The sequence below is a fragment of the Biomphalaria glabrata genome, chromosome 15, assembly GCF_947242115.1.
Source record: "Biomphalaria glabrata chromosome 15, xgBioGlab47.1, whole genome shotgun sequence".
In the NCBI taxonomy this organism is placed as follows: domain Eukaryota; kingdom Metazoa; phylum Mollusca; class Gastropoda; family Planorbidae; genus Biomphalaria; species Biomphalaria glabrata.
In genome coordinates, this window is record NC_074725.1 from 10,780,127 (window position 1) to 10,805,395 (window position 25,269).

Sequence of the window (25,269 nt, forward strand, 5' to 3'; positions counted from 1 at the left end):
GGCTGGAATCGTTCAAAACTGCAGCCCCCTTCCCTCGCGGTTAGAACTAGTTTATAAATATATAGAGATCTATATACGTAGTCTCTGGGATTGACTTCTCTTCTATGACGTGGCTTTTGTGGTAACATCTGGCGCCCAACTCTCATCGATGCATCCACATCTCTAGTTCTTTAAAACACCATAACCACCTCACACGGTGGTGTATGCAGACTGTCGACATAACGCCTACTATTGTCCGGCACCATCTTCTTTTTTTTTCACGCCACCTCTCCCCCCCCCCCTCAATTCCGTCCAGCCAGCTCCACGGGCGTGGGCTAGGCGGCGCCCCAATGGCGAGGAGTTCCAGAGACTGTTTTGCCTCCACCAGGTGTACCCAGGTGTGAGGCAGGAGTTAGGACATGACTGTAGCATTCGTCTTCAGGTCATGACTGTAGCATTCGTCTTCAGGACATGCAGATAAGGTAAGAAACTGCATGTTAAGTTGTTGTATGCGCCTTGGTTAGACGTCGTAACGTTTATCAGAGTTAGAATGAATCTATCGATATGTTTACAGGGTCTATTGTTTACGATTTGAGTCAAACTACCAGCAAGTTATGACAATAAAAAAAAACATTTTTCAAAAGAGTTAACGTTACACTCATACAAAGTTTTAGGGAATCAGAGAGTCCACCTTAAGCTATTGTCCAGTCTGCCAGTCATTGTATGCTTGATATGAAAGGCATTTTGATTGAGAATTAGCACTATGATCACCACAAATTAGCCCCCCAAAAAACAATAGAATAAGCTCTCGAAACCACAAAGAATTAGCTCTCCAGCTACTAAGAATTAGCTCTCGAAACCATAAGAATTAGATCTCTCACCACTACATAATTAGCTCTCCAACCACTATAGAATTAGCTCTCGAAACCACTACAGAATTAGCTCTGGAAACAACTACAGAATTAGCTCTCGAAACCGCTAAAAATAGCTCTGGAAACCACTAAATATTAGCTCTCCAACCACTACAGAATTAGCTCTCGAAATCGCTAAAATAGCTCTGAAAACCACTAAGAACTAGCTCTGGAAACCAATAAAAAATTAGCTCTCCAAGCACTGCAGAATTAGCACTCTAAACCACTACAGAATTAGCTCTTGAAACCACTATAGAATTAGCTCTTGAAACCACTACAGAATTAGCTCTTGAAACCACTATAGAATTAGCTCTTGAAACCACTACAGAATTAGCTCTTGAAACCACTAAAGAATTAGCTCTTGAAACCACTACAGAATTGCTCTTGAAACCACTATAGAATTAGCTCTTGAAACCACTACAGAATTAGCTCTTGAAACCACTACAGAATTAGCTCTTGAAACCACTATAGAATTAGCTCTTGAAACCACTACAGAATTAGCTCTTGAAACCACTATAGAATTAGCTCTTGAAACCACTACAGAATTAGCTCTTGAAACCACTAAAGAATTAGCTCTTGAAACCACTACAGAATTGCTCTTGAAACCACTATAGAATTAGCTCTTGAAACCACTACAGAATTAGCTCTTGAAACCACTACAGAATTAGCTCTTGAAACCACTATAGAATTAGCTCTTGAAACCACTACAGAATTAGCTCTTGAAACCACTACAGAATTAGCTCTTGAAACCTCTATAGAATTAGCTCTTGAAACCACTAAGAATCAGCTCTCCAACCACTGCAGAATTCTCTTTCCTCGTTCACTGTTAGGAAGCTCGTGACTTGAATGACATCTACCGTTTAAAAACTTTATTCAAAAATTGCCACTAATACCTCATCTTAAAATGATCAAACATCTCTTGGAACACACTCATATCTTTAAACAACTGTTTCCAGTTCACTTTGATTCACTCAAGAGACAAATAAATCTTGAAAGTTAATTGCTATACAAAATTGACTTGTTTTAATTTAATAGGAAATAATAAGGCCAACGTTATCGAGTTCTTACACCTGGAATAGTTTAATATTTCACGTAGCAATAAGGACCCATCTGTGACATACATATTTTGTCACACTTAACGCTGACAAAGCCGTTTTCTGTAGTGGGGCTCTGTTAAAATTCCTTTCGCCGCCTGAACTCTTTCATTTCCTTTTTATTTTATATATGTTGTTTTCGTTCGGTTTGCATAGACTTTTGTTATCACTGTTTTGTATGTTTAATGTACCCTTTAACAGTATGTCTAATAATCATCCCTATACAAATTAGATTAGTATTATTACCACTTTCTATGATACAAGGCTAATACGTTAGTGAAGACTTGTCCCCCTAAACATTTTTTTTTTTACAATTAGCCTTTATGTAAACAACATTTTCAAAGAGCAATGATCCTACATTGTGTTCGTGACCACGTGATATAATGAAAGTATTATTTATTACACAATGGAACTAATATTCATTCTCTGGTATTTGCTTGGATTGAGATTCTTTAGATGGGAACAAAATTAATTATAGTCTCCCTTTATTCACTGAATAGTTTTCAGAAAAAAGGTGGCAGACTGGCCGAGCCTACAAAAAGTACCGCCACCTGGAAAGGATTTTTATTTAAATTTTGTATTAAATGTTGCCCCCTCCATAATACCTAAATGCCCCCGCGTCTTCTCCTCTGATCTCCATTGCATTACAGGAAAAAAAAGTAGTAGGCTAAAGGTTCGTCACACACACACACACGCACACACACACGCGCACACACACACACACATACATACATACATACATATGTATGTATACATACATATGTATACATACATACATACATACATACATACATACATACATACATACATACGTATATATATATATATATATATATATATATATATATATACATATATATATATATATATACATATATATATACATATATATATATATATATATATATATATATATATATATATATATATATATATATATATATATATATATATACATATATATATATATATATAATATATATATATCTGCAGACGACTATGAAGCTTTTTTCTTTTATTATGTGCAGGTGGGAGCCCAATGGTCTCTCGTCTAGCTATATCAAACCAAATAAAACCCAACTTGTTGCTCGCTCGTCAAGTACAATTGAGACCCTACTTGTTCTAGTTGAAGACTGCAATATCCACCCAAAATAACCTATTTCACAGACTAGTTGATATTTATTTACTGAACTCTCTAAACCAGTTGTCACATCAAGAGGTATACATTTAGCCATTTGATTCCAACGTCAAGAGAGTTTTGTTGCTGTTTTTACATTTACATCATTAACACACACACACACATTTCTGATGAAAAGAATATACAGTTTACTATTGTGGACTCCTGAAGATTTATTGTAAAGGACAGGTCATTCCGAGTGACGTGTCTTCAAAAATAGATCAAATTTAATTTTTAGGATGATAATATTTTGAAAAATTATAACAGTCAAACACGAGTTTTTCTGTATAAGGAAATTAGCTAGTATTTTTCCCCAAAGAAAATCTGTCAAATTTCTAGAAAAATCGTTAGAGCAGTTTTCGAGATCCGTGTCCAGTTAGTGTTCGTCAATCCATGACTTTCCAAGCTGATAAAAGGAATAGTAAAAAATTTTTTTTGAAAGGTTGAATTTAATATACAAGATTGCAGTATTGATCAATTGAGTAAACAGTTGTGTATTTATTAAACAGTCTATATGGTTCAAATCAAGTACATTATTAAACAAAGATTTTTTTCTTCATAAAGGTTTTTTCCTATATAAAACTTTATTTATTCTGCAACGTAAATAAATGGATGCGACAAAACTGCCACATGTATTCCATAGACGAATAAGAATGATATCGAACTGGAGACATAGACATGTGTGTTTGTGTAACATGATACGGTAAGACAGACGCGCATTGCTAGGTGGATAGAGAGATGGGACATACAGAAGCAATGAGCGTGTGCTGAAATTAATTACAGTTGAAATAAACGATGCAAAGACAGCTAGCTACAGAGAGAATAAGAGAAAGAGAAAGAGAGAGAGAGAGAAGAAATAAGATAATCGAGTTATGTTACGCCCTCGTAAACCGAATCGTATAAACAACTTTGACAAGCTGAATCTGATAACAACGTAACGATTGGCGAGAGTCAGTTGATTACGTTTAGAAAAAGAGAGGGGTCGGGTGGGGGGAGAGAACGAGAGAGAAAGATGGTGAAAAAAAAGAGAGAGACAGAGTGAGCTCGTATAAGAGACAAAGAGCAAGAAAGAAATAGGACAGAGTGAACACGAATAAGAGACAAAGAGCGAGACAGAGACAATGGAATGTTCAAGTAATAAATCCGATGACTATAGATACAGAGCTATTAAGAAGGAAAAAGTATAATATAATAGTATTCAGCCCACCGTCTGTGCTAACAAGTCTCAGTAAACACTTTCAAATTACAATGTTACTATACAGAAAAAAAAAAACCCATAGAAGCCGAGTTTCTTTAAACCTAGATCTATTCCATTTAACAAAATATTAATACCGGTACTCTTAGTCTGCGTCAACAAAGAAATCATTTGGTTGTGGGATGTTTATAAAATTCGTTATTGTTTACCCTCGACTTAAAAGTTCATAGTTCAAATGTATCACATTACGCTCCCTAGGTATATGACAGCCCCCCCCCCCCTCCCGGCAGCCTTCTCGTATTCCAGCTAGTTTAAACATATTCATAATTAATTATTTCTCTCAATTAGCTAGAGCCGTGAAATCGATGTCGCGGTACACATTGCTATGTCATAAAACCCGCAATAAACAAACAGCGCCCTCTTAGCTAGGTAACGTACCCGTATGCAACAGTGAAGGTCAGAGGGCAGCACACCTGACATCATTATCACATTCTGAAAAGCCCCTAATTGAATGCATTATAGTAGAAGGGACAAAGCCCATCGGGAAGGTTGGGGGAGAGGGGACATTTTGTCCACTGGAATAGGTTTCAACAATTGTTGGTGATGCTGTCTTTATATAGTAAGTAATGGAAAGCTCTCCTTTCCGACCTTGTGATCTATGGGGCAGATGATGTAAAGGTCATAACACGGTTAACGAGGGTGTCATGTGGCTAGCACAACGTCAAGCACCCATTAGAGCTGGGTGGACCTGCAACGTCGCAGCCCAAGGGCAGTGGAGACCAATAGCCCGTTGCCACCGTCGTAGAGACCTGTGAAGTGCCCACTGGTTGCGACGTAGCAAGTCAGTGTTCAGGACTTCTATGACGATTGGTCTAGGATGACATGATCCCCGCACTTGGTAGTCACTAGTGACGTAATACGTCCTCGCGTTCTCAGATACTTGACTGAAGGGCGAGTCCCCCGTTTAGAATAGTGTAAGGAATAAAGCCTAGATAGCAAGGATTAACTCTTTCTCTCCTAATCGACGATACCATCGTTGATTTGACCTCATTAAATTAAATTGATTCTTAATTGTATAAACTTGACTTTGTGCTACATAAAAAAAGAGCATGCATTTTCCTTTAATCCGAGACCAAATACAATATTTTCTGATAACAAACAAAAAGCTATTGATGCTTTATCATAACAGGTTAGTGAAATAGTAATGAGCGAAATGAAGAATTCCTCCGAAACGTGGGAAAATAATTACGGAGAGAAAGAGTTAAGTCAGTTGATTAGGGAAAAGTCAAGCGGCTCATCGCTTTGCTGTAACATCAGTACCACTGACATCAGAACCGGAAGTAATTGGCTCTAGTCGTGTGTTTTCGTAGTCAACAAGTCGATGACACTAGTTTATTTGTCATCAAATTAATGAGACTAATTTTTCTCAAAATTTACTTTGATTCTTTTTTTCGCAAATTAAATTCATTCAGTAAGTTTGAAACCAATTCCAACTAAGAAATCTGTTGGCGCCTTTAAGTTCATGATGTACAAATCACACAGCAATTGCAGAGCGTATAGACTAGATTATTGATGTCTAGTTGTCTACTATACCGAGAAACAAAGAAACCTGACCACTAAACATTGAAGTTTATCCTTAACAAACAGCTAGATTTAAAAACAAAAAGATGTAATTCCATAATCAGAAATTCTGTTTTAAAGCTGTTTTCTCTATTTGAGAAAGTAATGTTTAAGTCTATCTAATCCCAGATTTTCTGTCTAGAATATAATTCAAACCTAAGAACTCTGAAAGCTTTGTTTCAATCCCAAGTTACGCACAAAAAGAACATTCAATGATAAATTATTCAAAGTCTGGAGTATAAGTTATTAGAAAAAAAAAAGGTTACAATTTTACCGGGGAACTGTAAGTTACTTTTACATTCTGAGCTAAACCAGACCAATAAAAGTGACAAAGCTTGGACACATATTTATATTTTATCGATGACTTTGATCTATCCAACACAAGCTTACAAATAAAAGTGAATAGTTTAGAAACACCAATGAAATAAAACAGAGAAATATAATTTGAAATTTAAAACCAAAATCCCGCAGAGATGTTCTCGTGTGTCAGGCTGCACGTTATTTCAAACGTGATGTTCAGAAAAATCAATAGTTAGAATCATATTATTTTTATTTTTTGTTTAGAATTCAATTAAGAACATATTCTTGAAATTCGACACTTGTGTATTTAATCATAATATTTAAACCAAGGCTGGGAAGACAAAAACAGAGATTGAGATTACCAGAAATTCAGTTAAGGTAAGCACAGATAATTAGACCCAGTTGTTTATTCGAAAAACTAATATATTAACTTAATAATTAACTTGCATTTGACGTTTTACATAGTGCATTACTCTCGACATTTGGACAAAGTAAAGGAAGATCTCTTTAAGAACATTTTTGTATGACAAAATTCTGTCATTTTTAGCGGCCCCCGAAAGAGGAAAAGACGCTATTAGTTTTGTGCGAAATGTCTGTCCGTCCGTCCCGTTTAGATCTCGTAAACTAGAAAAGATATTGAAAATCCGACATCACAATATTTTAGACCATTCAAAGTTCTGATGCAAAGGCTACTTTTTTTTTTCTTAAAGCGAAAAATCTAATTTTTAAAATCAGTTATGCAAGCAGTTTTTTAAAGAGAAAAAGCAAATTAGTATGCATTATAAGTTAGACCTAATTTAAAATGAATAGTAATCTTATAAACTCCATTTTTCTGAACATTTTTTTTTATTGCGGAAATTTTTTTTTTTTTTTTTTTTTTGAGGATTCGAATAAGAGATTGAGCCTTTTCAAAACAATTAGATCAATTATAAGACATCAGTTAGGCCAGGGGAGGCGCGGTGGCTGAGCGTTAAAGCACTTGGCTTCCGAACCGGGGGTCCCGGGTTCGAATCCTGGTGAAGACTGGAATTTTCAACTTTGGAATCTTTGGGCGCCTCTGAGTCCACTCAGCTCTAATGGGTACCTGACATTAGTTGGGGAAAAGTATAGGCGGTTGGTCGTTGTGCTGGCTACATGACACCCTCGTTAACCGTAGGCCACAAAAACAGATGAACTTTACATCATCATCATCATTTTTAGACCACAAGGTCTAAAAGGGGAACTAGTTAGGCCAGGTTCACATCTAACTTTACATTCACTTACACCTAGGTTTTGATCTGCGGGACCGTTGGGGCACTACACAAGATCTGTTAACCTTCTTTCTCCATTCTTATCTCTCATTTGTCTTTGATATAATTTTATTTGGATGTTCTTTCTGAAAATATTGAAGCCTGCCTGCGTGGACCTCTTCGGGGGCCGATTTTGAGTTTGTGTTTCCACACAAACTGTCTTTTGTAACCTTGTTTTGTTACAAAGTTTCTATCAACTCACTCTGTCTAATACAAATTTTGAGCACGTTATTTCTCCTATTTCCCATTCCCAGATCAAGTTGAAACTTTGCACAATTATCTATTGTCGAATTCAACACGCGAATCAATCAAACAATTAACCCAACAGTGATAATTAATTAATTTAGTTTGATATCGAAAAGGGGAAATAATTATTACAGTATTGAGATATATGGCTGCTCCACTCAGGAATTTTCCAGTGCAGATCATGGAGCTGTCCAGTAGGCTACTATCCTCGGGCCTTACAGCTCTAGCCGATTTAAGCAGAAGAGCCACTTTAGCCAAGTTTTAACAATATATAGTGTAGATATTTGTATATACCTAGCCATATATTTCCCGAGGCCCGCGCGGGTCTTCATTTGCATATCACTGATATAGCGTATTAGAAACAATTAAACAAAATAATAATGTTATAAGTAAAGCGAATGTGAATGTAAAAATGTGAATGTAAAAATAGTATGAATAAAATAATAGTATAAATAAAATCATATAAACATTTGCTTTTAGACCTATATATACATATTTAAATCTAGATCAAGAGTTTGGATACTATTATAATAGATGTAGATCTAGATTTTAAAAGAGTGAATTCAATGGCTCAATAAGCTTATTAATTACAGTATGTTAGTATTTTTAATATCCCCCATATAGGGCCTCTTCTTGACTGTTTAATCATAGTGTATTTATACAGCGCATGTTAGATCTGTGTGACAACGCAGCTATAGCGAACGAATTTATGTAAAAATGTTTTTGAAACAGATATTTGAAGGTTAATTTGATTAAATAATGAAATGAATTGGACTATGCATAGTATGTACATGTGTTAGATTCAGGGTTCAAGATATTTTAAGTTCTGCAAATGCGTAACCTTTCGGTCTTGTCTAATGATGAATGGAATTATAAAGTACGTCAGAAAGTAGAAATTCGCTGATATAAGTAAATAATTTATAAATTAATAAATTTGAAGGTTAATTTTATTCAATAATAAAATCAATGGAATATATTCTGTCGGATGCGTGGTCGAGCGGCTAAGTACGCTCAGCTTGGCTACCTATGAAGGGGGCTCGATGTTCGACACCCGACTTGAGCAGAGTTGTGTTTACTGGGCGCCTAAAGGCAGCACGGAAAAACTTTCTCCCAGATACTTCCTCGCCGGTCCACCAAAGGCTAGAATTTATTTATTTTTAAATTTATTGTCATGTGTCAAAGTAAAAAAAAAACTATCTTTGCAAAGTGTAGTTCTTAAAATTAGATCTAGATCCTTTTGGTTTTGTCTCGTGTAAACATGGCTATATGACCTAGATCCATGAAATAGTGATACTTTCATACAGTGTTTTTTTTAGGGTCTTAGGTTAGTTTTATGGCAACGCGTTACTTTTCCAGTAAGTACCCAAGTGCCAAGTTTTATCAAGATTGGTCAAACGGTTTTGATTACTTTCCGTACATAGATACTTTTTACTTTCTGCTTTAAATTACAAATATGATGTACCGGCAACATCCAAATTCTATGTTTGCTTAATAACAAAAAATTAAATGTGTAAGAGGTGTGATGTAATGAGAATATATTGTCGTTGCGGTTTTCAAAGACTGCATAAAAATGATACTATTAATTCCTTTTTTTTTCTTCCTGAAATGTGTTTTGCCTTAAAACGAATTTCTAAATTTCGAGTACATTTTGAGTACTACATTCGTGTGAAAGATGAAAAAGACAGGGATTAAACCAAGGCGTCAACAACGCTTTTTTACCTCATAGTAAGCAGAGCGCATGTAAAAAAAAAAAAGATTAAATTAAAAAGTTGTAGGACGAGCTAATAGGCATGCCTATTAAATCTTGTAAACAAACAAATCTAAACATGGGTCAATTCAATTTTTCGAGGACATTGAACGCACTTGCGTCAAAAAGTCGTCAACGATGTACGACAGTCGGGAAATCGCTCGTACTGCAAGAAAGAGTCGCTTTGGGAGGAGACAGTTGAAAAGGCTTCTTTAAAAAGTTGTCATTGCTATTGTTGCGGACACCTCTTACGAAAACGATAAATACTTTTTAAAAGACCTTCTTAAGAGATGAAACAAATATAAAACATTAGTAATGGAGTCGATTTTCTTGGTTTATATTCCATCATGGACCTAGAACTACAATGAAAATACATTTTCTTGGTTTATATTCCATCATGGACCTAGAACTACAATGAAAATACATTTTCTTGGTTTATATTCCATCATGGACCTAGAACTACAATGAAAATACATTTTCTTGGTTTACATTCCATCATGGACCTAGAACTACAATGAAAATACATTTTTTTTGGCTCTTGAAAAATTCTTTTTGTCACGACGTCGCCCCCTTCCCCATCCTCATCTCTCCCCTGCCCTTTTTACATTTTGAAAATCGCTGGATTTAAGTAAGAAGACAATTATTTTACGAAGCGACATATTCGTTTGTTTTTTTTTTTTGTTTTTTTTTTCACAGTTGTCTTTCCATGAATTCGTCCGCCATTTTTCCTTCTCTTCCTTCTCCACCCAAAGCCAATCTACCATGACACCTCAGGCCATCTTGTGTTCTCTACTTATGTCTAATAGTCTTGAAGTCAACAGACTGACAGGATGTGTTGCACTACAGTCATTGCTCTATTTCCCTTGACAACTGACAGGACGGAACAAGGTTTCTGGAACCGCAATCGATTAGAGTTACAGTTACTCCCCACTTTTGCACTGGCAATTTTTTTTTTCTTTTTTGTATTTCGAAAGTAACAACTGAGAATGGTGTTATTCGGCAACGATTTGCAACTGTTTTCAGAAACAACTGTGTACAAGAGAGAGAGGGAGAGAGAGAGGGAGAGAGAGAGAGAGAGAGATTAGCAAGAGAGAGAGAGAGAGAGAGATTAGAGAGAGAGAAAGAGAGAGTGAGATTAGAGAGAAAGAGAGTGTGTGTTTTGTAGGTCAAGGCCGGCTTTAGGTCATTGGAGGCCCTATGCGAAGTGAAAAGGGTGGCTCCCATATAAAATAAATAAAAAAAAAAAAATTAAAATAACACCGATAAATACACAATGAATTAAAAGCCTCCCTGTGCTTATATCTACATCGACCAATAAGTTCAATTCATATAGCGTAAGATCATCTTCGTGCTAAAACTTGACGTCTTAGAGTTAGAGCGGGCTTGTTTTTGTCACGCAAAAGTCGTCAACAGAATGATTTACGACAGTCAGCAGAAACTCGACCTTCCTGACATGTGAAAGTGAGAAGAGCTGTATTAACATATATATATATATATATTTAAAAAACAAAGCCACTCGCCTCCCCCCCCCCCAACAGTTTCTATTTAGGAAATTAGACGTCATCATGAAGTCTTGAATTATTTTCCTTGACATTTTCGTAACGCATGCCATTTTGACCAGATTTACATTCAAATATGGAATTTATAGCTACTTGTAATCACGACAGATTTTTCTTTTTGTGTCCCCTCAAAAAATTATTTAACGCCTTGGCGATCTATTTGTCTGGCCATCCTCCCCAGAGAGGCCACGCCTCACAGTTTGAGAACCGTAACTTAAGTCTCTCATACGAAAAATGAACAAAGTTATATCAAGTTTATTTTTTTTTTTTGTTAAAGACGATTCATTTGAACTATGTCATAGTAAACATAGAGACATTTTAGAGTTAGCTCAAACGTCACTTCAAAATTATTAAATTGGTAAGAAACTTGTTACTAATTAATGTATTATAATTATTAATTTATGTAATAGACTAAAACAACATGAGCTTCAATAAACACAATGATTTTATTCGTCCTTATTTATGCTCTTTACTCCAGCCACTTGTTCTCTATATTCTGACTTCTTTTTCCACACAGTCCCTGACACACTGCTGTTCACTCAAGCATGTACACTCAAGGTCCACTGGTCATTTCATACACAGGCACACACACTGCACTACCAGCCACGCAAAACACATACACTTACTATCACAATTTACTCATCAAAGTTTGTAATATAACAAGAAATAAATATGTATTTGCAAATACATAACAATCGAGATTTTGTCTCTAAAGCTTATCAAAATACTCGAGACTTGACTGAAAACAGGAGGCACGGTGGCTGAGCGGTAAAGCGCTTGGCTTTCGAACCGGTTTTTTTTTTTATTTCGTGATCTTTGGGCGCCTCTGAGTCCACCCAGCTCTAAATGGGTACCTGACATTAGTTATGAAAAAGTAAAGGCGGTTTGTCGCTGTGCTGGCCACATGACGCCCTCGTTAATCGTAGGCCACCGAAACAGATGACCCCATAGACCACAAGGTCTGAAAGAGGAAACTACTTTTTTTACTCACTGAAAACAGTGCTACCTGAATACGTGGATACCAGCACCTACAAAGTTCCTATTCTTTATATTATATCCTACACAGTCCTATTGTTTACACCTAAATGTTTATATAGAAACTCGACATTACTTAAGAATTATAACAATATTAAAGTTTAAGTGCTCCTTTCAGATCTTGTTATCCACGGGGCAAAAGATGTACAGCGCTTTACCAACTGTTTCTGTGGCCTACAAGGGTGTCGTGTGGCTAGCACAACACTTCGCATTACCAACTGTTTCTGTGGCCAACAAGGGTGTCGTGTGGCTAGCACAACACTTCGCATTACCAACTGTTTCTGTGGCCTACAAGGGTGTCGTGTGGCTAGCACAACACATCGCTTTACCAACTGTTTCTGTGGCCAACAAGGGTGTCGTGTGGCTAGCACAACACTTCGCTTTCTCCATCCAATGTCAGGTTCACAGTTCAGTAGCGTCATCAGTATCCCAAAAATAAATTCACAGTCTTTTTCAGGATTCGAATCTGAGACCCACTTCAATTTGTAAGCCAGGCGCCTTACCTCTCTGCCTCTGCCACCAGAGACCCATAACAATAACAATAACAATAAGAGAATCAAACTTTATTATCCTTGATGAAATGTGTTTTATAAGTGTGCATTACACAAAAGAAAATATTACAACGAAGGTAATGAAATGTCCAGTCATAAAAACAGTAGCACTCAAGTTTGATGGGAAGTTTACATCAGAAAGTTGGCTTTTATTCAATAACTTAATTACCAATAACTTTTCTGTGCACAGCTGAATATATAGAAATACCCTGCTTTGCACTCTTCCAGACCCCCACACTCTCTAATAAATCTTTTTTTTTTCTTTGGCATTAACGCCTTCTTTTCTTATTCTATTAACAAATTAATTTCTTTCATTTTTTTTTCCATTAGCGCTTAATAAATTAAAGTTTAACGAGCCATTTCAATTTGCTGATGAGTTTTTTTCCCCCATCTTAAAATTTAACTTGGAAAAATGTTAAATTATTGTCACACATTCTTCTTAGTGCGTGATTGGAATATTTTATTTTTAAACCTTGAAAGGTTTCAATATTTCTCTATTATACTCCAAATTTAGAATGTAGCGGGTTGTTGAGTAAAAAGAATGGTGGTATTTTGGAGATCTATGAGGATAGCTATAATAGACTTTTTTTGGTGTACAGAATAATGTTGGTATGGTATTTCTATGGGGCATAGTGGTGTACAGAATAGAGCAAGTTTTGATAAGCTATAAGTTATTTGAAAGATATAGGATACTTTTGTTTTGGTTGCACTTTTTAGAACTGCAGAATCACATTTGTAGACTCTAGCCTTTGTTGAACAAAGTAATTTCAATATGAAAGAAGAGTGATGTCCAAGTGTTAGACATTTACTCTATGAAGGAAGAGTGATGTCAAAGTGTTAGACTTTTACTCTATGAAGGAAGAGTGATGTCCAAGTGTTAGACTTTTACTCTATGAAGGAAGAGTGATGTCCAAGTGTTAGACTTTTACTCTAAGAAGGAAGAGTGATGTCCAAGTGTTAGACTTTTACTCTATGAAGGAAGAGTGATGTCCAAGTGTTAGACATTTACTCTATGAAGGAATAGTGATGTCAAAGTGTTAGACTTTTACTCTATGACAGTCGCGCAAATTAAAACTTAACTAAATGGGCAACACCCGGCTACAATTCTGCCTTTTTTAAATTATAGGCTAGTCACGCAAAAGCATTCAATGACAGTGTTGTTTATAATTTTAGCTTTATTATATTTTAGCCGGCAATGGTATGTTTAATTTAGCGTCGTTGAGATGGTTTAGTTTATGGTGAAAATCTCCAATCAAAGTTTGGTGAAAATGTTTGCGTTATTTTTCCGTCTTTATCTCACAACAAATATCGAAGTTACAAACAAATAGGCAACAAACTAGAATTATATAAAAAATAAAGAAAGAAATCAGAGTTTATAGGGAGACTGCTATTGTTGAGTTTTAGAAACATGTGTCTTTAAATTTAAGGTCTTTTTAATCTATATGTAGGCCTATTTATTTCAAAATCTTTTTTTCTCTTACTTTCTTTATATCAACCCCCACATTTCTCACAATAGTTTTCTTTTCTTTATTTTTGTCAATGTAGTGTTGTTTATTATTTTTTTAATGTGCACCAAATCTTAGAAATCGAACTGTAAACTAAGAGGAGATTACTGTTGTCATATAGTCTACAGCCTGAAAATCTCCCAATACTCTTTATTGTGTTGTTTTTTTGTGTTTTTTTTTTTGGGGGGGGGGAGGGGGGTTGCCTTTCGAAATGCTGTCAGGGCGCCCAGGGCAAATTAAAAAGAATTTTTTTTTATCTCTCCTGGGGATAGAATTTGTAACTTCATCGAGTTCTACCTTGCTCCAACCCATCGAACGGTGCATGGACACTAAGGCATGGGACTGGCCGAGTGCTGGGATTTAGGGATGAAATGATTTATGCGATTTTCAATTTAGCAATGTAGCGATTTATTCATAAAGAAATTAACCAAGTTTTAAACATTGGTCTGGGTTTATTAATTATTTTTAGGAGTGCAGGTGGAAATATATACACCGACAGTAGTATAAAAAAACATACAATGGTACTCGTAAGTAACATTTCAGAAAAATCACACTAAAGGAGCCCTACTATTCTGTACATATAATATGTGGGGGGGGGGGGGGGAGTAAGCTTGTAAATATTTGCCTCCCTCAATCGATGGCCCGTCTCTCAATATGAGTGATGCTCCTTGAGGCTAAAAGGTTAGTCTCTCCCTCTCCTTAAGTATCAGTCCACTGCTAGACCGTGTTAGCACTACTGGCCATTAGAGACGTTTACTTAAGATACAACTTTGAAAAAAAAAAAAGGGAGGTGATCGAGTGACGAGAGGGGAGTAGGATCGCACATCTTATCCTTTCAATAATCCAGAGAACGTAGAGAAGTCCGACCTCCATAAGAGCCGTAGTCTCTCCTTATATTTACAGCATACATACCAATCAACAACAAGAAACTCGCACGGTACAATGATCTTCTCGTGTGATCTTTAAAGCTATACATTGGTTTCTGGAAAACAGAAACTAAGTAGCCAACATGGCTGCCTGGTCGTTCGATTCTCACACTGGACTGTCCCAAATGGTCCCGAGCTCAAACCCTGCCAGCTCCCATCTCCAGTCGACCTGCGGGAGGTTTGGATAAGGAGGTAAATTATCTTCAGCTCTGAAGGAACATCCGAAACATGTAAAACATTTTACAAACAACAAATATTAATTTCAAAGATAACATCGAAGTACCGAGTCAATACAAAATATGCAATAAGATTTAATCTCTATACTGTTCAACCTCACTACATATATATATGTGTTTGTGTAGATGTGTGTATAGATATGTATGAAGTGTCTGATGAAACATTGAGTAGGATTACTACTGATAAGTGGATAAAAAAGAGTGAACTGGAGAGACGGCAGACCGGAACCACTTGTGATTATTGTATCTTGAAAGTGGTAGTTTGGAAGTGAGTTGCAGTTTATTGTTTAAAACATTTGACATCCTGTCATTTAATTTCTTTTTCAAATTTTTATACATTGAAATTGAAAGCTGTTAAAAAACAAACAAAAACCGTTTATATTGTTCAAGAAACAATATCTTGTTTCATGGCATATCGAAAGATAATAATTATTCCTTAAAGGGTTAGCTGTACTTACCGCCCGGAGGATAAACCCAAGACATACTCCCATCAACATCCCACATACGCTCATAGAGATAACACACTGAACTATTCTGTGTTTTCTTTTTGTATCTTCAGCAGACGCTGTCCTGTACGGTCTTTCAACGCAGACGACAGCACACAAGAACTGGTCTAAAGAAGAGCGAATTGCCGAACAACCACGGCTGGCTCCATGGGCACCGGCAAACATGGTCAGCGCCCCGGTAATGAGGACGCAGGCGACGCCGCCGTCAAAGGAAGGGAATCAGACGAGCGGACATGCCTGAGGTCTAAAAAAGAACGCGAGGACCGCGTGTGTTTAATACAGAGTCGTCTAGCCCTGACTATACTCACTCGAGCGGTAAGATCTTTCTACTGTCAGAATACTGATGCTTTGTCTGTGAATCTTTCTACTGTCAGAATACTGATGCTTCGTCTGTGAATCTTTCTACTGTCAGAATACTGATGCTTAGTCTGTGAATCTTTCTACTGTCAGAATACTGATGCTTTGTCTGTGAATCTTTCTACTGTCAGAATACTGATGCTTCGTCTGTGAATCTTTCTACTGTCAGAATACTGATGCTTCGTCTGTGAATCTTTCTACTGTCAGAATACTGATGCTTTGTCTGTGAATCTTTCTACTGTCAGAACACGGACCGAATAGCTGAATATAAAAATGCCATAAAACAATTTTATTGTACATTATCGACAATTATTTCATACAATATGTTTAAACAATATCAAGGTGCTATCTTAAAAAACAAAAAAAGCAAAGTAAATTAGTCAAATCCAAGATTAAGAAGAAAAACTACAGTGTTGGCAACAATGCAGGGAGGATACATTTTTTTTTCTTTGTGTGCTTCTGATAGAGTTGTATCAATGTTACCAACTAGAAAATGACTCTAAAGGTTGGCCGTTGATCTGACCACTTATAACTCTTATAAGAAATATGACATGCTACTATTTCTTTTGCCAGGTTTATAGTTCCTTTTAATCTTCCGTCTGCACGTAGGAATAAATCGTGATTTTATTTCCCCTTTTTTTAAATCGAAGATATATATATATATATAAAAACAGTCTTATTAAATGTAAAACTAAAATCTGAAAATAGATGTAAAAGCAAAAAACAAAAAATAAACGAAATAAATACATTTTAAAAATGTTTCCATATATAGGCTGTATTTCTGAATCCTAGTTTTGATGTTTATCTTCTCTGAGACATTGACAAGAGATTGGGAAAAGATGCGCACAAACTTAGCTGGACATTCATTTTTTGTTTTCTAGCCTCAATACTGACCATGTCCTCATTTGAGTTGGAGTGGCTGGTTAACGATTGGGTCCGAATTGACCGCAGCCACGTCTGATTATATGTGTCGCCCCTTCTAATCAAACCACGTTGACCTCTGGAAGGACAGGGGGGGGGGGCGTTGAGAAATCTCTCCCGTCACCCCCCACCCCACTTTCCTTTTCTTCAAAGAAAAAAAAAAGAAACTCTAAGTGTCCAGCAAGTGAATCAATAACCCAGGCTTAGAAGAGATCATCGCTCAAAAACAATTTAAAAAACAAACAAGAAAATAAAAAAAAATACTTTAAAAAAAAACAACAACAAAGCTTATATTTAGCGTACTTGTATCAATTAGTTTGAATCAGTCACGTAATTAAATAATAATAATAATAATAACGTAATTAAGTAGTAGATTTAGCCTAACAACAATAAATCTGTGCGATTAGAAATATTTTTACCAATTGTTTTCGTTTAGCCCAATATCATGCTCTTAGCTTTCTCAATATCATATGATCCTATCACTTGTCTCAATATCCTATGATCCTATCACTTATCTCAATATCCTATGATCCTATCACTTATCTCAATATCATATGATCCTATCACTTGTCTCAATATCCTATGATCCTATCACTTATCTCAATATCCTATGATCCTATCACTTATCTCAATATCCTATGATTCTATCACTTATCTCAATATCCTATGATCCTATCACTTGTTTCAATATCCTATGATCCTATCACTTATCTCAATATCCTATGATCCTATCACTTATCTCAATATCCTATGATTCTATCACTTATCTCAATATCCTATGATTCTATCACTTATCTCAATATCCTATGATCCTATCACTTATCTCAATATCCTATGATTCTATCACTTATCTCAATATCCTATGATCCTATCACTTATCTCAATATCCTATGATTCTATCACTTATCTCAAAATCCTATGATTCTATCACTTATCTCAATATCCTATGATTCTATCCCTTATCTCAATATCCTATGATCCTATCACTTGTCTGGACCAAAGATCGTCATGTTCAAGAAAAAAAAAAGGAAATATAAATTAGAGAATCGAACCGAGTTGTGTAATCCACACAGCATTCTAGTAAAAAGCTAGCAAATAAAACAACTTCAGCTTCCATATAAACCTTGTAAATGTCGCAAACGGAAACGATCTCTAGAAGTTGCCCGGTTTGGACAAGATCTAGTTTTCTCAATAAATTACAGAATTGGGTCATTGTCGTTATGTTGTGTTCACAACATTCTAGGGAACATCTAGCTAATAGATTCAGATAAAACAAATTCATCTTCCACGTAAAGCCTAAAGAACGTTTTGGGGTTGAAATGTAGCTCTTGAAGTTGTTCAATGAAGACAAGATGTAGATCTAGTTCTGGGTCTAGAGACAGTCAGCGTGCGTGACTGAAGCCGCACAGATTGCCGCATACAGGAAGGCATATTTTGTCATCAACGTTAGATAATTTCTAGTTGTCACGACTCGCTACATGTTAGCATCAATACAAATAGAGAAAAGCGGTGAAGAAAAGAGACAGAGAGAGACAGAGACAGAGAGAGAGGTGGGGTATGGTTGATGGAAAAATACAAAAAAATGCAAGTGCAAAAAGATGAGAGGATGAAAGGCGCCCCCCCTCCCTTAAATGCTTTCATTTTTTAAATCGAGGTTTTAAGAACTTTTCCTTCTCCCATGCCACATCCTTAAACACACACACATAGAGCTGTGCGCTCTAACACACACACACACATAGAGAGATGTGCGCTCTAACACACACACAAAGAGAGCTGTGCGCTCTAACACATACACACACGTAGGCCTATTCATTTTTTTCTTTACTCTCCCGAACTGAACCTGCTCTAATGTTAACCGTAGGGTATTGGTCTTTTAAGTCACTGTCTTCGTTTGATCCGCGGTTCTATGTGGCAACTAAAACCAAAAAGGTGCCGCGTGTTGGCTGAGCCCAAAACATTAGCCTTCGGACCAAGAACCCAGACCCCAAAGTTAAACTGTAAAAGCAGCAAGATCAACTCAATAACCTGAATATGTTTTTAATCAAAAAATGATATTTCTTTTTATGGTGATCCAACGACTTTAGCTTGCATCCATCGAAAAATGTATGTTTTAATGAGCATCACTATGTCTTTCGATTGAGATCAAATGAAACTGAGACATGGAACTTGGAAGACACATTTAATTAAAAGATTCAAACAAAGTAGGCTGCGCCTAGGGGACAACACTCGAAGACCATTTGTGTCGGTAAGGAAAGTAATTGTGTAAACTTCTGAACAAAAGTGAGCACCATTTAGACATTCAGTACTTTAAAGATGGGGGGGGGGGGGAGGCATTGTTATGAATTCTGGTTTTTTTTTGTTGTAAAAAAAAATAGGTGCCTGTTCTCAGTAGTTAGGTGCCGGCACTCAGTAGTTAATTGTCCAACTTTTAACTACTAAAAATAATAATATACGTTAAAATACCAGAAAAGTAATAATTTTTTTCAAAAAGGTGGCGGTACGCTGTACCGGTGCGTACCGTCACAAAAAAAAGCCCTGGTCATGACAATGCTCAAGCTGGAGTCAAGCTGCTGAGCAAATAAATAAACTGACTTGACACACACCTACTGAACTGAAAAATTCTCATGTAAGTATGAAATGCATAAAGAAGTCTACCGCGTAAACTATTTATGTTGTAAAAAAAAAAAAGTATGGGTTGCTGTATTATCTTAGATCTATAGTCGTTGGCCTTACTGCAATTACTGGGCGTCAGAAATGTTCAGTAAGAAGTCCTATCAAATGGGTGTTCTTTACATGTCATGTCATGTGACACTGAAGAAATCACAAGGGATATCTACATGATCCGTAGACCTTAAAGATCATTAAGGATCTCTAGATAGAGATAACAAGTAATCTTAACTGTCTCATTTGATGCTTTAAACTTTTCATGCTCATCTTTCAAGGTTCGTTATTTTCTTTCCAGGTGTTTCTCATTCTCTCATTGTCCTGTGTGGCGGTCATCACGACGTCCATATGGCTGATGCTCAACTGCAGAGAGAACTTTGCCAGGGTCCGCCCGATGATCCCCGAGCACGCCCTGTTCTGCACGAACATGGGCATGCCGGCCCTCTTCGCCTGCTGCACTTTTCTCTTCACCATCTTTGGCCTGGGCTGCACGGGGAGACGCCTCACAGGTTACGCCCTTATCATCATCAGCTCCGTTGAGATCCTGCAGAGCGTCACCACCTTAGCCTTCTATAAGTGCAACACCGTGGACCACCAGGACATCCTGGACACGGTCAACTCAAGCCTGACTTCATGCCACAAGCCCATGGGCTTCGCCATCCCTCTCTTCTACGTGCCTTCAGATGTCAGCAGGCAACAGAACCAATCTTTCGGTAATGGCGCTAAAAGAAAACGGAGAGCTGCTTTAGACCCGCAAGAGCTTTCAGCAATGTCGCGCCAAACCGACTCGTACGTTCATGAATCGATGTCTGATTTTAGAAAAGAGCCCACAACATATTTACCCAATCTAGTCCATACTCGCCAAAATGTTACTTCTATTCCATTTCAGCCTAGTATTGAGACAGAGTTGATCAAAGCCGAATCCGAAATTTCCAGATACTCCAAAAACACTGATTCGGGGTCTATTGTTTTGAAACAGCGAGGGAAAAAGTTAATTGAAGAGTTCAACAATAAAATGCGTGTACAGGTAGAACCGGGTAAGAAGACGCAAACACCCAAGACGCCAGGGCAAGAAAAATTTAAGGTCAAGGGTCAGACAACGTCCAGCAACGACCAGTGCTCCCAAAAGAGCCCATTCTTTGCTCAGCTTGGTCTCAGGATCCGAACGAGCGAGCTCCACGAGTGCCTTGCAGTCTGCCAGACCTACTTTGCAGTGTGTCCGCCTTCCAGGCAAGCTGACGTCTCAGCGTCTAAATTGACAAACTCTGATCGAGCGACGGCCCCGTCCGGGTTCACCCGAGACAGAGCCAGTTTCGACAAGGTTGTGCTACATTGTGGGGATCACATCAAAGAGCATGTGAACAAACTGTGTTTTTACAATGATGAGATCATCATTCCGATCTCCATTTGCGCACCAACCTTTTACATATGCCTCTCTTTGTGTTTTATATATTTCTGTCGCTGCGACAGGCGCCTGAAAGAGTTCGGTCCTATTGAGACCGCATCCAAAGAGCGCAGCGATCCGCCAAAGAAATGGACCTGGAGATCACTTCCATGTTGCACAGGCGCAGACTACAGCGACAAATCCTCGCCTTGGAGCTGCGCTGGCTTAAAAGCGTCCCTCCCCCTGACAACGGGGATGACAAAAGGCTCGCATGGCGCGTTCTCCACCAGCATCGAAGGTTCAAATTCTACTCACGTTCTGCTCCAGATGAGGGAGATGCCTGACCTGGACAACGCCGGCGCCACAGTTTCTCAGGGCGCCTCCAGAGACACATTGAATACTTTGCTGTCGGAGGAGCTGTCAGCGACGGCTTCACAGTAAAGGCATTCATAGTAAGCAAAAAAAATAAAAAATTCAGACCAAATTTCTAACGAGAATAAGAAACTTTACCAAGAAAATATTTACTAGGGCTGGCTTGATTCATCGTGATAACTTGTGACCATCTTCTTCCAAACATTCACCAATTTACCGAAGTCTCAAAGATGTGTAAGAGCTTGATTTCTTACTTTGGAAACTGGGTAGCGATATCACTAGATGCATTTCTATACAAAAGTATTCTCTGGAGTATTGATGCCAGCTGGAGTCCACTCAAGGTACAATACAAGCAAGACAAACTACTGACGTGAGTGCAACGCCAAGAATAAATTTGATTCAGGACTTAGATGGATAATGAGACTTTCCTAAGGATATCACTATCTAAACCATTTGCCAATAAACTATTAGTATTAAGATCTACAGAATCAATAGAGAATCGATCTTCGTATTTAAACTATACGTTTCTGAAATGAAGTTTCGGCCTAAGTAATCAAGGCATCTTTTAATACAATGTGATTAATCATTAAGTATCTATATAGTATTCGTTTGTTATTTGTAATATAATTAAAAAACCCGACCGAGTACAGTTTCCCAGATGAAACAAAAAATAGCATGTCTCTAGCCTTTAGGCATAAAACTTTATTGATATTCACTCTTTCTTTGTAAAGACATTTCTACCCAGTTCTAAGGATATAAACAAATAAAACCGTTTAATAGAATTATATAAGATCTACACTTCTTATTGCAGTCAGATTCTTTTGATCAACATCCTAGAGGATCGGATTTGAAGAAGTGACAGAATTGAATGAAGTGGTTACCTCCCCATTAACTCGCAGCATGACAGTTGTTTAAACAACAACAGGCTAGTGCTTCTATAAACAACCTCTGAACAACTTAAGGCCTGTGAGTTGATAAACAACAGACCAGTGCTTCTATAGGCAACAGTTGTTTTAAACAACATAAGGCCTGTATATTTTAAACAACAGGCCAGTGCTTCTATAGACAACAGTTGTCTGAACAACAGGCCATTGCTTCTATGGACCTAGAGACAAAAGTTGTCTGAACAACAGGCCAGTGCTTCTATAGACCTAGAGACAACAGTTGTCTGAACAATAGCCCAGTGCTTCTATAGACAACAGTTGTCTGAACAACAGGCCAGTGCTTCTATAGACAACAGTTGTCTAAACAAGATACCAGTGTTTCAATGGGTGTTACAGTAAAGTGTTTTATTTCAAGATTTGCTCAACTTTTTTATATCGTCTTTTAAAAATTATGATTGTACTATTTGACACAGTGTTCCTTTTTTTTTTTAAATACATATATTTTGACTCAAGTAGGAGTTACCATGGATACAATGTCAAAAGCAACAACAACAACAAAAAACAACACTTTTATTGTGTCTGGGAAATGTGAGTGACGTGTTTATTGACTTCTATCATTTTGTTATTGACTTCCTAACAGCGTTCTGAAAACGAGGCTGTGTTTCAAGAATGAATATTACAAATGAAAAGTTTGGCCAGTGTGGACAGCAAAGTGGGAAAAAAAGGTGCTTTTTTATTATCTCGTGACACTTTTTATTTCTATTTTTTTTTTAAATCAAAGTCTAGATATTGTGTTACAAAACGTAATGAGCGACGTGAATAAAATTGGTTAAATGTCAACATGACAATGTATTATCAATGTATTTTTTGGTTAAGTTTTTGCATTGATCTCTCAATGAATGTTAGAACCTGTGTTCACCACAGCTATGTATATAACTAGTTTGAAGCCAAAGATTTATCTGTCTTCATTTGTACTTTCCATTACATTTGTTTTTCTCTGCTTTTCACAAAGTCTGACCAAAATGTAGTGCAGTGGTTCCCAAACTGTGTTCCTGAATAAGGCCTGAATAAGAGTTCCACGATCTACTGGAATACTTAACTAGTTGGCCACCACCTGAATAAGCAAAGTGTTCCGCTAAATACTCAGAATGAGCGAAGTGTTCCGTTAAAGAAAAAGTTTGGGAAACACTGATGTAGTGGATTTGTTACCAGATTCATAGCAACGCGTATCCCCCTCCTTCAGCCCCCCCCCCCCCAATGCTTCTATGACGTCTTAATCTTTGTCTTCATGTATACAAGCTGGGTATGCAAGTAGGTCAAAGTTGATCATGTTCCAATGTTCTTCTACAACCGTATGTTGTCGACGCTCAAAGGCATTTTTACCGTACATTCAAATGACTTTCTTAGTACTGCTTAGTATTGTGTCAACTCGTGTGCCTGTGATCTGTCCATTTCAACGTGCAAAGTTGATGTACAAACATGCCCGGATGTTGCTTACATTGTGTTATCATTGTACTGGCTATTTGTGATTTGATATGTGTCTGTTGTGGTTTAATTATAGTCAGTGATATTACTTTAAAAAAAACAACAGTTGTTTCATTTAGTTATATTAAAGTTTTCTATCTTGAGATTTTGTTATTCAAAGCTAAATACTGGAATACGTATCAGACAACTCGCATATTTTTTACTGCGACGTTGGACTAATGAATTTAGCATTAGAAGCTTTGTTAGTGGAAGCTCGGAAATAGCTTAGATTAATTGATAAAACAACAATAGAAGAATCTTCAAGTAGGTCATTTATGTGCGGACAAAACACTTCGATCATTCCTGTGCGGACATAACACTTCGATCATTCCTGTGCGGACATACCACACATGTCATTCATGTGATGTGGCATTGACGTTAATTGTTTCCTATTGGTGGAAAGCAAGTTTTAAGAAGACAGTGTTACTCTTCAAAGGATCGTCAGCTTCTCGCCCCCGCGACATCTCCTCGGCTAAAATCAATGTTTCAAAAGCACGAAAAGAAGTTTTCTGCCCAGATAGAATGACACTCTTTGATTGATGAAGATTAAATAAATATCCCTCGTAAGGCTGGTCTGAATGTCTCAAATTGTTTTGTTTTTATTGTAGACATTATCACAAAGACCAGAAGATGTGTGTCAAGGTCACGTCGTCTACACCACGCAGTCGTCCGACATGGGGGAAGGCATAAATAGGGAAACCGATTAAAAAAGGAAGATAAAATTGGTCATAAATCACTTGTTTATAAATCACTTTGGTCATAAATCACTTAATTCAATTCGAACCTAAGCTTCTGTCACTCTTCTTTTTTCTCCCGGCTTCCCTAAATCTCGTCTGCATTCCTTCTCCGCCATTTTGTTTTTTAAAATTACAAACCTCTCTGAGATTAGTGAGACACATTGGGCTAAAAAATAGCACGCTTACAAGATGGAAGAAAAAGAGTTCCCATACACAATACAACAAAATGTGTGTGTGACGTCTGTCGCAAGATGAATGAAGGACGCCAGCATCAGTGGCAGACACCACGAAGGTTAATCAGACGATTGGTTTGAGAAACAATTTGCGACAGACGTCACACATAAAATTATAAACGCCCTCCCAAATAGACTAAGACCGCTTTATTGATCCTTACGGAAATTTGTTGTGATTACAAGGACTCTTTTCTCATATAAAGACAACACAACAGAAACATACATATCAATACAACAGACACAACATAAAAATACACTTCTGATTTGTGAATTCTATATCACTTATCTCTTTTCCACCCTTTTCATTCGGGTCCCCG

At 37.1% G+C, this 25,269-nt stretch overlaps 2 protein-coding genes across 5 annotated transcripts in view; one reads left to right on the forward strand and one right to left on the reverse strand.

Annotated features, from left to right (window-relative positions):
• LOC106055639 (cilia- and flagella-associated protein 300-like) overlaps positions 1-25,269 on the reverse strand; it is a 79,597-nt gene that overhangs the window by 39,283 nt on the left and 15,045 nt on the right. The window lies entirely within an intron of this gene.
• LOC106055638 (uncharacterized) lies at positions 17-24,086 on the forward strand. 4 transcript variants are annotated; one of them, XM_056012524.1, is made up of 4 exons: positions 17-461; positions 15,930-16,191; positions 19,646-19,780; positions 20,117-24,086. In XM_056012524.1, exon 4 carries the CDS (start codon positions 20,174-20,176, stop codon positions 21,641-21,643), a length of 1,470 nt encoding a protein of 489 aa, XP_055868499.1. In that variant the 5' UTR covers positions 17-461; positions 15,930-16,191; positions 19,646-19,780; positions 20,117-20,173; the 3' UTR covers positions 21,644-24,086. The 4 variants fall into 4 exon arrangements, with proteins under 4 accessions (XP_055868499.1, XP_055868496.1, XP_055868497.1 ...); XM_056012521.1 differs by lacking the exon at positions 19,646-19,780; XM_056012522.1 differs by lacking the exon at positions 19,646-19,780 and having other exon boundaries at positions 15,933-16,191.